General features: G+C 41.4%; 1 protein-coding gene across 4 annotated transcripts in view; it reads left to right on the plus strand.

Moving 5' to 3' along the window:
• Positions 1 to 14,980, plus strand: part of AKAP6 (A-kinase anchoring protein 6) — a 393,441-nt gene that overhangs the window by 201,625 nt on the left and 176,836 nt on the right. For 3 of the 4 annotated variants that reach the window (XM_074955832.1, XM_074955831.1, XM_074955833.1), the window contains 2 exons: positions 27 to 123; positions 1,417 to 1,583. In XM_074955832.1, coding sequence (XP_074811933.1) covers positions 27 to 123; positions 1,417 to 1,583 — 264 coding nt within the window. The remainder of the gene's footprint in view (positions 1 to 26; positions 124 to 1,416; positions 1,584 to 14,980) is intronic. The other variant, XM_074955834.1, reaches the window with a different exon arrangement.

The following is a 14,980-nucleotide window of genomic DNA, read 5'->3' on the forward strand; positions in this document are numbered from 1 at the left end:
TGATGCTCATATTTTTTTCCTTGCAGAGTTTTAAGTTGAATGTAGATAGCCACTGTGCTTTAAAAGAAGCTGTGGTAGAAGAAGGATGTCAACTTCTTGAGCTTATTGTATCTCACAAATCAGGTAAATCTTTCTGAAATATTGCAAGTCTTTATGTCTCCAGACTATTAAAGAATGAAGAAGCATTGCTGTAAATTACTGCATATATTCACTTCCTTATGTATTATTAATATTTACATTATCAGATTGACCTTCAAGATTTATAAATGTTTCATATACTGCTTACAATGCTGTGATACTTATAAAATGAAATACTACCTCAAATAGTCTGTTCATTTTATTTTGGTCTTGCTGCTCAGCTGAGTTTCAATTGAAATCACATCACTGAAAACCTCACACTGACATGTTCTTTGATATAGGTGCTAGGGAAATAACATTAAGATAATGAATTAGGGTTTCATATATATATTCTGCACAGGTAATTGCATTGGTAAAGGTGGGGGGGATTCTTTTTTTTCTTTTTTCTTTTTTTTTTTTTTGTTACTTATGTAAACTAATTCTTACTTCAGTTTTAATTTATTCGCAAAATACTTTAAAAATAGTTATTTCCTTTGATTATGCTTGTCTATTTCTGAAAAGGACTTAAATCTGGGTGCATAATTATATACTATTTTTGACGTTAGCATGACTAGCTTAATAGTAGGGTTTTAATCATCATACTTTACTACTGGGTATTGGTGTCTTAATTTTGGCCCACTTAGCATACCTTTCATCTAATTTGCGGTTGTCCTTTTGTTTACATTTTTCTGGTCATTACAGCTGTTGTTTCACAATCTACACCTATTTCTTGAGAGCCACAGACAGAACTTCTTTAATGCAAAAGCTATAGTAAATCAGTGAGTTACTGGTATAATTCCCAGGGGGTAGAGAAGCCACAGCAAAGGTCTCAAAGCTGTACACTGAGATAAATTGTGTATGTTGCAGTATGTTTAGAAAATAATAATTTAAAGCACAGAAAATATACAAAGGAGTGGGAGGGATGAAATATTACATCCTGGCTAGGAAGTTATTGAATGTTTAGAGCCAGGGCAGAGATAGCTAGAGGGGGGAGTTTCCTGGGCTTTCCCCACTACATATAAATCACTAGTTCTGTGACATTTTATTTTCCTTTAAATTCTGAGCTGAGGTATAATTAAAATGTAACATTCTGGCTAATTGTGAGCTAAAAGAGATGATATGACCATATAGTAGTGTTAGCAGTATGAACACAATAGTTCCTGGCCTCATTTTCTGAGTATACAGAAATATTTGCTGTGTTCTTTCTTTTAAATTTCCTGATAAGCCATTGTGTAAAGAATATTATTTAAAGATGTAGCTAAGTTTACAACTTTCATTTTTTTCCTCCTCATTTTGGAGAAGGACTGAAGGACATGCTGCAGATGATTGCAAATCAGTGGAAGGAACTACAGAGGCAAATCAAACGACAACACAGCTGGATTCTTAGGGCTCTGGATATCATCAAAGCAGAGATACTGGCTACTGATGTGTCTGCAGAGGATGAGGAAGGGACTGGGAGCCCCAAGGTAAGTGGCTTGAAGTTTGCCTTATTTCCTCTTATTTCCGTCTTCTTTTGAACTTAGGCACCACTGAAGTTTTCTTTCCACCCTAAGGCTTTTTCATTTCTACTGGGTAATTTTTTTCTTTTTTTATAAACAAAATGAAATGGCTTACTCTGAAACAATAAAAAAAAGCTTAAACTTTCAAGTTTTCCAAGAAGACCTCTTTCACAGTGTGTAAGGGAGTGCGAAGGGGCAGGAAAGGGACATAAAACATTTAGTAAACAAAACATAAAGCATCTTTAACATGAATAATCAGAATGGTTTTAAATTGTTTTGTTGCAACTATAAATCACTATAATCAGTGCAATCACTCAGCTCTGACATCCATTAGCCGCTTGGTTACAGCAAATTAACAAAGAAGAGAGAAAGTGATTCATTATCTCATTCCTGTTAATGACTATCAGATGCATTGCCTAATTAGGGGATGGCCATTGTAGTGGGAAGAAGGTTGTATGCTTTGCCACAAATCTTTTTGCTCTGGTTTAAGCCTTCCATAATAGTGCATGCATTGAATACAACATGTACTTCAAAAACAAAGTATTGACATCTGTAATCATTTGGTGTGCATTAGTTATCAAGGATGGCTATAATATTTACCAGTTGCCCAATGTGATACTTGCAAGAGTAGTTTAAACAACACAAACTCATCCAAATCATGCAACAAGTTCAGTGGTGGTATCAACAAAAATGGATTTATTTTTGAAACCACATTGATTCTTCCATTTGCAATTCGCAGAATAGTCCAGTAACTTCAGCACCTAGGCACATGGGAGACTCCAATTTATAGAAAAATTCAAGGTTCCCACTTCCAGAGATGTTTTATAAATTAGTTTCTCTGATTCTCATGCTCGGGGAACAAGTTGTGGTGGTGGTTGCCATTTTTAAGGACCACTCTGTGAAATGGTGTTTGGTGTCACCAGTGAATTAAGTTAAATGTCCAGCTCCTATTACCTGGCTGTGAACTCTGGGAAGGATCTTAGAGATTGCGGAGGAGTCATCAAGAGTAATAGCGTAACAAGAGCGAATTAACAAACCTATATACCCAGACTGAAACTGATCTAATATCCTGAGTCACTGACTTGCTTAGAAGAGCTCCAATGTCATATGGCCTTTTCTAGGGTAGTGGGCAGTGGAGCAAACCTTGATTTTGTGGTTCAGTCCATTAAAATACACAGACTAACTAAGAGTTAAAAGTTTTCACCTTCTGTAATATGACGGTGTACTGGATAATATTCCCATATTCATTTCACTGCATTATCTCTGAACAGATTGATTCATCCATGGCCAAAGACTAAATGCTTAACCAAAATTAAAATGTAAGAAAATTTATTCAAAAATTCTGCTTAATTTTACTAGGGAGAACCAAAGTCTAGAGGGATGGTGTTAAAATATTTTATTGGGAGAATCAGAGGCCTAACTTAAACTGACCAAATATCCTTAATTATTTATATGGCGAGGTAACAGTTCTTTCCCACCAGGTGGAAAATGGAAAACTCAGAGAAATTCTTCCTTATAGTTGGTTCCTCCACCATGAAAAACAAACAAACAAACAAAAACCACTGCCATAAAGACACTAGCTGGAGGCTATTTCGTACATTGTCACCACCGCATAGGATGTGACCTTGTAATGGATAACAGGCAAATACTGCAGTGAAATGCATATCTCTAAATAGTTCTGATCATCTAGTGCTTTGGGCTGAAAGATTAATTAAAAAATAAAACATAATGGGAAATATAACTCTAGATTTCAGTTTACATGTACTTCAGAAGCCATGGGGACCCTGAGAAGCATAATGGAGAATCTAAGGAATATGTCTAGGGGGTATTTTTCTTTTTTACCTTGTTTGAGAGACTGCAGGAAAGGAGTTGGTCTTTGAAATTCTTCCTATTTCTGTTTCTTTACAGATCTCTAAGACTCTAGGAAACTTTTCCCCTAGGACTTTTAAAAAGTGTTTTCCCAGTACTATGGCATATTTTATAGCAGCAAACAGAGAGAGGGAAGGAAAGAGGGAAACTGCTGTTCTAGAAATGTATCTTCAGCACTCGCATTCAGGAATTTGATTTGGCTTATGAGATTATATATTGTATTGTACGGAAGTTTTGTAATAGTTTATATCCTGAAACTCAGCTTTGGTATATTCAATTCTGAATACTGTGGAGGACTTGAGGGATTTCAAAATGTTGTTAATACCTAACTTCTTACAGTGCAGTGCATTCTCTCCCTGACCTTTTACCATGGAAATGAAAACTAAAAACAGGAAAGGAATACTTAAAGCTCACTTACAAATGTGTTGAAGTTTCTAACATTAACCAGGGTCCTTAGTAGTAATTGGTAGTTTGTGATTTTTAGAATAACCATACAACTAGTATATCAAGCATAAATTTGAGTATATGTTTTGTTTCTTATCAGTAGAGAAGTACATTTAAAGAAAAACGGACTCACCTCATGTGTTGCAGTTTAAGAAGTTTCATTGTGTGATGTTACTGCTGATAAATGTAACAAACAATTCATCTATTCTAATTCAGGCTATTAGACGTATAAAGTAATAATTGTTTTTTCTCCTCCTGATTGAAGCTGCTATTAGAAGTATACTAAAGTAATTAGAAGTGAGGGGGTGTATGTTTATATTTATGTGTTTTCCCACGTTGGGAAATGTCTGAGATGCCTGCTTTTTAACTGGCTTTCTTTAAGTTCCTGTGAGTTTCACCATATTTTCAGCAGAAGAGGACTAGACAGGACTTACATTGGTGCAGCGTTGCTCCTCAGTCAACAGAGGGGTCATTTCTGAGCAATAATGATATTGAGCATATGATGTACTTTCTCCCCTACTGGCTATGTGACTACTTCAGTAATCTGAAAAAAATTTAAGGGTCATGGTAGATAATCAGTAGAACATGAGCTCGCAGTCCGATGCTGTGGCCAAAAGGGCTAATGCAATCTTCAGATGTATAAACAGGGGAATCTCAAGTAGAGAGGGGTTATTTTACCTCTGTATTTTGCAGTGGTGCAACTGTTGCTAGAATACTGTGTCCAGTTTTGGTGTCCACAGTTCAAGAAGGTTGTTGATAAATTGCAAAGCATTCAGAGAAGAGCCACAAGAATTGTGAAAGGATTAGGAAACATACCTTACAGTGATAGACACAAGGAGTTCTATCTACTTAGGTTAACAAAGAGAAGGTTAAAGGGTGACTTCATCACACTCTAAGAATTCCTCCATGGGGAAGAAATATTTGACAATGAGATTTTCAGTGTAGCAGAGAAAAGTATAACAAGATCCAGTGGCGGGAAGTTGAAGCTAGATAACAATTTACCAAGGGTCATGGTGAATTCTACATAACTGGAAATCTTTAAAACAAGATTGGATTTTTTTAAAGATATGCACTGTTCAAAGGGAATTATTTTGGGGAAGTTCTGTGGCTTGTGTTATACAAGAGGTCAGACTAGATTATCATAATAGTCCCTTCTCACCTTGGAATCTATAACATAACTTCCATGTTATGTATTTATTTTAATTCTGCTGCTGGATGGAATTTCACTATCTGCTGAAGTGTCTAGTAGATTGTAATTATCTTCCTTGAAAAGAAGATACAAATCCTAATACTACTTACTGATAATGGATATTCCCCTTTTGCCTGAGTGGTAGAAGACTATGTTCTTAGACCAGGTTGTGAGTTCTGTTCCCAATACTTCATAGGTTCAGTAAACCAGTGATGTTTATGTCTATATGTGTGTATAGCCAGTGATTGCTAGGACTCAAATTTTTGTGTACTGCATAGCAATGCAGAGCAAAACCATTGGAAGCCAAGGACTATGTAAGCTGGTCATTTAAACAGATGTAGGATATAGCATACGCCAAGTATATGTCTGTAGTCTTCACTTTTAAAGATGTTTCTCTTCAGAATTAATAGTTAGTTAATATAATTAATTTTTAATTTCCATTTTTAAAAAAGAAAAACACATAAAAGTTAAATTCTTATGAGAAATCCACCTGATCATGAACCATTTCAGATAGATGGGGCTAATAGTTAGAATGTTGAGCCCTAGCTCATTTTTCTTAGGCAATAGAGATATGCAGTCTTGTGAGAACTGTCTAATCCAGTGGTTTTCAAACTGTGGGTTGCGACCCAGTACTGGGTCGCAGACTGTAAGGCATTAGGTCACGGCGGCTCTGGTCAGCACCCCCGATCGGGCCGTTAAAAGTCCAGTCAGCGGTGCTGTCTGACTAAGGCAGGCTAGTTCCTACCTGTTCTGACACTGCGCTGCGCCCCGGAAGCAGCCACCAGCAGGTCCGGCTCCTAGACTGGGGGGCGGGGCTCCGCAATGTGCCCCTGCCCCGAGCACTGGCTCCGCACTCCCATTGGCCGGTTCCTGGCCAATGGGAGCTGGGGGAGGCGGGGGTGGGCGGTGCCTGCGGGCGAGAGCCATGCGGAGCTGCTTGCGTGCCTCCATCTAGGAGCCAGACCTGCTGCTGGCCACTTCTGGGGTGCAGCATGGTCCGCGGTGCCAGGACAGGCAGGAAGCCTGCCTTAGCACCCCCGTTGTGCCACTGACCGGGAGCCATCCGAGATAAGCCCAGGCCCCAACCCTGCAGCCCAATCCTGTCCCAGCCCTGAGCGCCCCCAAACCCAGAGCCCCTTCCTGTGCACCCCAAACCCCTCATCTCTGGCTCCATTCCAGAGCCTGCATCCCCAGCCCAGAGCCCTGACGCCCTCCCACACCCCAGCCCAGAGTACCTTCCCACACCTTGAACCCCTCATTCCCAGCCCTACCCTGCAGCCCTCACCTCCACCCCCCAACCCTCTGCCCCAGCCCTCAGCCCCTCCCTCACCCCAAACTCCTCATCCCCAGCTTCATTGGGTCGCAGGCATCAACAATTTTCTTCAACTGGGTCGCCAGAAAAAAGTTTGAAAACCACTGGTCTAATCCATATAAGGAACACTTTCTATTGGTAAGTGAATAATAGAAGCAGCAAGGTTTTGAAGAATACTGAAAGTATCAGGTAAAAATATGCTTAAATAGATAAAACTGAGAACATGGGGAAAAAGTAACATTTTGTGATATGTCATATGGTAGAATGAGTATCTTTGATTCTAAAATAATAGATCATCGTAGGCAGAATTACACAGGCTGAAGTTGTAAATCTATATCCACCCTCTGTTTGAAAATGAATCTCTACATCAGGGGAGAAAATGCCAATGTTATTTTTCTCTAATTTATAGTCAGTTTTATCAAACCCAGAATTAAATGTTGGATGTTGTGGCTCCAGAATCATCCATCACTCACCCAACTCCCTCTTGTTTCTCAACTTTGTTGTTTCTCTCGTAGTTTTAAACAAAGAATTAGTTTTCAAAAACCTAAGAAAAAGAAAACTGACATGTCTGCCATGAAAATATGGAGACTCATTGAAGATACTAAATCTCTACTACAGATGGAGGTGCCTGATAAGTCTCCTTGGGGTACAGCTACCGTGCAAATGATCTCACCACACTTTAAGCAGTGGGGGTATTGTCTGGCTTGTAGGAAAGGGCGGGAGTGGCTTGGTGCAGCAGCTTCAGACTAGGTCAGCATGGGAATGCTGACCCATCCCCACCAAGTGACAGAAGATGGGGAGACTGTTTAGGTCCATGGCAGTGGAGGAAAGGCCCTCTTTTACCTGGACCAGGCAGAGCAACAGCTCTCATGATGCCACATGATAGCAGACAGGTGAGAACAAGGAAGGGGAGGGAAATAGTTCGCCCCTCTTTCAGCCCATAGCAGTAGAAGCAGGCATTTGGTAACAGAAGGGGAGGAAGTTTCAAATTCAGTTCAGAGCCATAGCAGACCAGTGAGAACAGGGAGGAGGGGGGAAAAGCTTCCCACTTCCAGGCCACAGTGGCAAAAGAAGATGTTTTGTAGCAGAAGGGGCAGATGAGGGAGTTTGGGGCCACAGCAGAGTGGTGAGAACAAGAGTGGGGAGTCCCCTGCCCTCTTACAGCCAGCCATAGCAGACGTGTTTGAGGAGACGGGAGAGGGAGTTCCAAACCCAGCTCAGGTGGGGACAGAGTGGGACTTAAGGGGCCATGGGAGACTGGAAGGATGGAATCCTTGCCACATGGGCAAGAGGTTGGATGCAGGACCAGGGTTGGTGGATTCCAGGATGGTCTGTGTGTCTACCAAATGGATTCCCCTTTACTGGGAAGGAACGTGGATCCTGGGGAAGCAAACACTCTCAGTGGTGAACTAACTGCATTTGGAGGTGGGGGAGCCATCAGAGAATTGACTCAAATAGCCTGGGCAGTTGCTTCCAAAATTGTTTCCGCAGCACTAAAAGGTTTACCATGTGTAGTTATTTATTTGTCGTACACAATCTGGTCAAGCCAAGCCACCGCACTCTTAACAACGTTCAAGGCATGAAGCCCTCCAGGAAGTTGAGTCATTTTGCAGTCCTCAGCAATATGTGTCATGGTTTTTGGCTGCCCACACTGACATAGAGGATTGTCTCCAAATTTCCACCAAAATTCTGCTGCAGCACAAATTCCATGTCCGATACAAAACCAGCTGAGAAGGCTCCATTGCCTTTGCGGCAAATCAAATCCTGGTTGAGGTTGAATGGGGTCCGATACAAGATAATTATTAGTCACTTTCTTTGCAGACTATGAAGCTCACCATGCGTCCTCTACCATAAATCCCTCACCTGGTAAATTTATCCACAGTGGGCGACATGAGGGCAGATGACCATGTAGTGGATTAAAAAGTCTTTAAATAGTGGTAGATGTGGCATATCACACAATTTTGTCACAAGCTTTGCTATGCTTTCCTCTTTGCAAACACAGGGCAGAGCAATATCGCAAAGAGCCAACAACCATGGTAGAGGAGTAGATTTATGTGTGCCTAAAATAATACGCATAGTGGAATTAAGTTGTACATTGACATGTTTGTGTGAGATGAGCGAGCCCGTACTGTAGTGCAGTACTCCGCCACTAAGTAACAGAGTACCAAGGCTGAAGTGTGTAACATTTGGGCATTGGCACCCCATGTTGTTCCAGTCAGCTTTCCAAGCAGGTTGTTGCACATTTTGACCTTAGTCACTGTCTTTGTAAGATGGCCACGATATGTGAGAGTTCTGTCCAACATGACACCTACATAGACTGGGTGTGAATCATGCTTTATTTGTTGACCATTGAGAACTGTGTTCAGCTCTTTGCCCATTTGTGCATGATGTAAGTGGAAGAAACTCGACAGTGTCTTACTTCCACTTGGTATTAGGTGCCACCGATGACAAAAATCGGCCATAGCTGCCATATCTGTAATCAGAACACTCTCAAGTATGTCAAAGGAGTGTGACTGCGTGCTGAGGCATATGTCATCTGCATAAACAAACTTCCGAGACGCAGTATATGCTAGGTCATTTGAATATAAGTTGAAGAATGTTGGAGATAATACTGATCCTTGCAGGAGGCTGTTCTTCTGGTGCCTCCAAGCACTTGTTCTATCACCAGTATGCACACGGAAATGGCGATTTCTCAAAAACAGAGCCATTGCACATACTAACCAACTTGGCATAGCTCTAGACCAGTGGTTCTCAAACTTTTTTTTTCACGGACCACTTGAAAATTGCCGAGGGTCTCGGCGGACCACTTTAATGATCTTTCTGAATGTAGTTTGTACCGTTTGCTAACTATTGTAAAGCACTTTGGATAAAAGCACTATATAAAAAAACCCTTAATAATAATTGGTTTTTTGTTCTACAAATAAAGGCACACAACTCATATTTTAATATCAGTAGTCTTACCTTTCTAATGCAATGGATGTGCCCTCTCTCCCCTGCCACAGCAGCCCCCCGAGCTGGGGCTGGGAAGATGGAGGGTCTCTCCCTCTCACCCTCACCACATCAGCTCCCAAGCTCGGGCTGGGAAGGAGGGTGGTCTGTGTAGTATAGATATTGGTGGCTCCACAAACACTATGGATCTATGAGAGAAGTTTAACGATTCTGTGAAATTTCAGGAGGAACAGGTACTGCAGCACATGGTGTCATTAGCTACCCAGCAACTGGCATCATCAACCATCTCCATTCACCTAGGAAAATGCACATACTCTTGTCACTGTTAATATGCTTATGGATCTGGTGCAGATCCTAGAGCCCATATGTCATTGTGGACAAAAGTTGGCTTTGTTCATGGTGGCATTTCTGGTAGCATTTTTTGGAGCTTTTAGGATCAGTGAACTAGTACTTGTGTCCTGTAGGGACTCTTCTGGAAGGGCTTTGGAACTGAGGGAAATACACTGGGAGGGGTGATCAGTGATATTAATCTTGAAGAAGTCAAAGATGGATCAAGGAGCCTGGGGTGAACCCATTATTCTACAGGAGAGTGACGAGCCCGCAATCTGCCCTGTTGAGGTTGTGAGACCATATATGGTAATAAGGCCAGGGAGGGATGGGCAACCTCTATATTCATGGTGACGGGAGTCCCCTCACAACATGCAAGTTTGTTACTGTTTTAAGATGGGGACTGATGAGGTTGGGGCTTCTAGCTCATGAATTTGGTTCCCACTCATTCAGGATCTGGGCAGCAACAGCAGTGGTCCAGCTGGATGTGAGGGCTAGCGCAATTCAGACAATTGGGAGTTGGCATTCTGAAGCATACAGAACATATGTGTGACCCCAGGTGGGGAACCAGGGTTAATTTTCCTGTGTATTTGCATTCCAGATGCTGGCAGATAGTGGTGTGGCTCTGCAGCCACAGTATAGTTTACTGGGTGTATAGGCAGCTTTCCAGGTTGTCTGGAGGTTCACAGCTGGGCCACAGTGACGAAGCAGTCCTGAGCTGGAATGGGAAGAGGGGCATGTTATTAGATGAGCTAATGCCCCTTATGTACACTGTGGTGGCCCGTGAACAAGCACCTGGTATGATTGTGGTTCACCTTGGGGGAAATGATTGGGAACATGGAAAGAGGTGGCCTTAATGCTCAGAGCTGAGAGGGAATTGGGGCAGATCCTGGAGCTTTTCCCATGAGAAAATATTATTGCGTCGAATATGTTGCAATTCAGGGTGTGGCAGGGAGGTGTGAAGCCCCCATCAGTCAACAAAGCTAGGAGGTATGTGAATGGGGAGGTGGCAAAATTCATAGATGGCATAAGGGTGTTGGTAATTTCTCATCTGGACATAGCATACGGGGCACCAGAATTATTCAGGGAGGATGGGGTCCACCTGTGAGACTTGGGAGCTGACAGGTTTTTGGCAATATTAAAGAAGGCATTAGTAGATGTCCAGAAACCCAACTAGATACGTGGGGGAGGCAGCCAAGCTAATTGCCAGTGCCTCTGTGGTGAGTGTCCAGTGCAGATCCTCTATAGCAAAGAGATATGGTGATCAGATAAAATTGATTGGTAAAGATTTAAAGGAGATATTCTTTAAATGAGCAGAGACAGGGGGACGTTCAGGGCTCCTATGCCTGGTATGGAGGGCCAACACTCCCTCATTGATAGCCCCCCCCCCTTAATCCTCATTTGATGGTGTCCCAGCACAGGTTCTGCCAGACATTTAGAGATAATGTTGCAGCCTAATTAAACCACATCCAGTGTCTTATGTCTTCCTTCTGGCCAAGCTGGACAATGACCTCACGACACATTAAGCAGTGGAGGCCATTGTCTCGCTTGTAGGAGAAGGTGTGTGGCCTGTTTAAGGTCTAGATAGGCAAAGTGACTGGCTGCAGCAGTTTCAGACTAGGTCAGCGTGGGGACATTGACCCATCACCCCCACCCCAGGTGACCCGAAGAGAGGAGGGACCATTTACGTCCTCCCCAGTGCAGGAAAAGCCCTCTGTTACTTGGACCAGGCAGAGCAACTCCCACCCAGAAACGTAGTTAAATACCTGTGGGAATTACGCTAGTCATTCCTTTCTCAGAGGGCTGGGAAGGACGTTTTCCCTCACAGCCAGCATGGCCAAGGCAAGGTGGGGTTTTCACCTTCTTCAGGATGGTTGGGGGCTTAACTGGGGCAAACATGAAACAGGGGCTAGGCAATGATGTCACAACTCATTATGTCAGCATGAGGCAGATGTCCAGTGCAGGTCCTTTATAGGGAAGGGATATGGTGATCAGATAAAATGGATTGATAAAGGATTTAAAGGAGGTATTCTTTAAAGGCACAGGTTTCAGAGTAGCAGCCGTGTTAGTCTGTATCCGCAAAAAGAAAAGGAGTACTTGTGGCACCTTAGAGACTAACAAATTTATTTGAGCATAAGCTTTCGTGAGCTACAGCTCACTTCATCGGATGCATCCGATGTAGCTCATGAAAGCTTATGCTCAAATAAATTTGTTAGTCTCTAAGGTGCCACAAGTACTCCTTTTCTTTTTAAAGGCACAGAAACAGGTGAGGATTGCGGTTCCTCTGACTGGTACAGTAGGGAGCCAACCGCCATCCTTTATAGACCCTCAAGGTGAGGGGTCCCAACAGCAAGTTGGCTGGGGACCAGGATGGGTAAAGGGGTAGGGCTGACAACAGCCTATCCCCAGGTATATGTAAATGATGGTGGAATTACCTGCACTGTACACTTTTATCTGATTGTTATTCCCAGACATATAGGAATAAAGTTCCAGCTTAAATAAACCACATCCAGTGTCTTATGTCCTTCTTCCAGCACAGCCAGACAACTTATCAGACACAGTGGGTTGATCAAGACTATGTTCCAGACAACAACAGATCTCTTCTCAGTTTGTTAATGTGAGGGAATGTTTGAGAAATGTGTAACAAAACAGAAAAAGAAAATAGGCAGGGAAATGCTGACAGCCCTCACTCTCTGGCTAGACAGTTACATCCTAGTTGTCCAGACCATGCTTCTGTAGCTGCAACATTTAAGACTAATATTATGATACAGAAGAATGTATGAGCACATTTCTTTGGTCTCTGTGATCAATACAGAGAAATGTCATATACGTGAGTAGATATTTTGCTTTTTCCTCTGTTCAGCTAAAGGGCTTTTCAACTCTAGATTTCTAATCTTCAGAGATCCATATTGTGCACATACTGTAATTCTATGGGAAGCAAACCATTACACCAATAATTTTCAGGTAATTGTATTTTTTAAAAACAGGCAAAGTCATTATCAGGTTAATCTTCTATCATGTGGTTAACAGATATGAGCTAGATTGATCTCAGAATCTAGAGGTTTTTTTTTTTTTTTTTTTTACACGAACACTTTGGTCTGCTAATTACAAAAAAGAGGTCTTATACCAGAGTAGATGGGACTAGTACTATAATAGCAGTGAACTGAAAGTGTGAAACAATTACATCAGCATGTATGATTTGCCCTCATCTCCTGTCCCTGGGGTTAGTTGTTTCTGCCAAAGGGATAGGGACAACCTATGTTAGAGGGATCATTCTGCTTAAACTGAGGTTTTCATTAAGTCACACAAGATGATTTATGAAATGTAAGCTTCAAAACTGGGTGTATGTTCCATTTATATTCTGTCTCTCTCTCTCACACACAGTCATGTACACACATACATACCATTAATTTAAAATTTCAACCACTTCTTGATATACACACACACACACAGAATATAGAGATAAATAAATAAATAGTTGCCCCTTCATCAGTAAAAAGAAAACATTAACAATGGGGTGGAAATTAGTCTTCCCTCTACTGTAGCAACTCATGGTGCTGTGGAAAGGTAAGTATGAATATCCACTTTGTTCTGTGATCATCTCATGGTTTGACTGCATCAGTTCTTCTAATACAAAGGTGCCACAGAAAGTGGTATTGGTAATTCAGTAGAGGGTGCTCTTTCCTCTGGATCCATACTGAACCACTGTCCCAGCACGATGTGAGGGAGCTCTCTTGTGAATGACATATTTCAGATTAGACATTAACCCAAGGTTCCAACCTCAGTTCCCAGGGCAAATTCCAGCTCTGGTCATTACAATCTGCCCATCTAAATTCTCCCTGCAATTTCAATTGACTATAGCATTCTTCTTTTCTTTTTAATACTATTGCATAGTACTGGGCACTGTTAAAAAGTTACTTTCAGTTGCGGAATAAAAGGTCCTTGTATAGTTTGTTTGTAAAGCTCTTTTGGGAAGAAATGAACTACGATGAAATCCATTAAGAACCCAACATTCACCACCCCAAATACCTGCAGTGACCACAGTATTTTCCCATAATTAGCATAGTAGATTTTGCAGTGTCGCCATCACAGCAGATGCTCAAAAATGTTGACTATTTAATGGTGGGCTCTGTATTAAACATGTCACTGTTCTGAATTGTTTAAGTCACTTGTGTAATAAGCTCTAATTCTGAGTCTTTCGTAATTTTGGAAGCTTAGCTGTAGTATTAAGTATATTCTGAGGATTGCGAACCCCTCAGTTTAAAATTAACAAATTCCTATGAAATCTGCTATGTTAGGAAAGAAATGTTTCCTTAGTTACTGTTTTTCTCATCCATTGCTCCAAATCAAAGGTTCTTTGTTTTTAGACATTTCTAAGATCTGGCATTATAGTATTGCTGGTTTGTCAACCTCAAAGGTAGGGCTTGATCCAGAGATCAGAAGGTCAAGTGATGAGTAAAGGGACTGTTGTTTATGTGACTGACAATCATTCTGTCTTCCTATAAAACAGTAGACAAAACCTTGTTTTTGCCTGTAGTAAATCCATCAATGTTAGTATTACAGTTGTACATTGAGGCACCAGTCACGACTGAGACCCTACTGTGATAGCTGCTGTGCAAATATAGAGTAGAAGACAACCCTGAAGAATTTAAAAACTAAGATTAGGTACAACAAATGGATGTAACAAACAGTTGGATGGAACTGGGGAGGGAGGAAGGAAAATAGTAATAAGAACATATGTTTATACAGGCCAGCTACAGCTAGATGGTTTCAATCTGGTCAATTTACTACCTTTTTATAAGTTATAAATATAAATACACAAAATATAAGGTAAACATGGGGTATAACAGCCATATATCCATAACAGCCGTTATCACTCAGCAGTTTTTCATAGGTATCACAATAGAAGTTTGTGTTGAGGGAGGATTTGAAGGACAGGGTAGTGTCTCTACAAACAAGTTCAGTACCATGGAAAAGAAAGGATAAAGGTCCTTTTGGGAGAAACAGACAAGTAAGCATTGGAGGATGGTATGATTGGTGGAGCAGATTGAAATAAAAAAATAAGGGCAGGACTAAGTTATAGGGGGCCTTAAAAGTATGGACTAGAAGCTTGTATTTGATGTGGTCATCTTCTTCTTTCACATGGCATTTGAAAAGCAATGGGCTGAGACTATAATTGAATCTTGAGATTCGAAAGTCATTCAAATGCTTCTGGAGTAACTAAGTGGATCCCCCTTATGCCACCACTGTTACTGTAAATGGGGCAGTTGCCTG

Source organism: Natator depressus, chromosome 6 (assembly GCF_965152275.1).
Source record: "Natator depressus isolate rNatDep1 chromosome 6, rNatDep2.hap1, whole genome shotgun sequence".
In the NCBI taxonomy this organism is placed as follows: Eukaryota; Metazoa; Chordata; order Testudines; family Cheloniidae; genus Natator; species Natator depressus.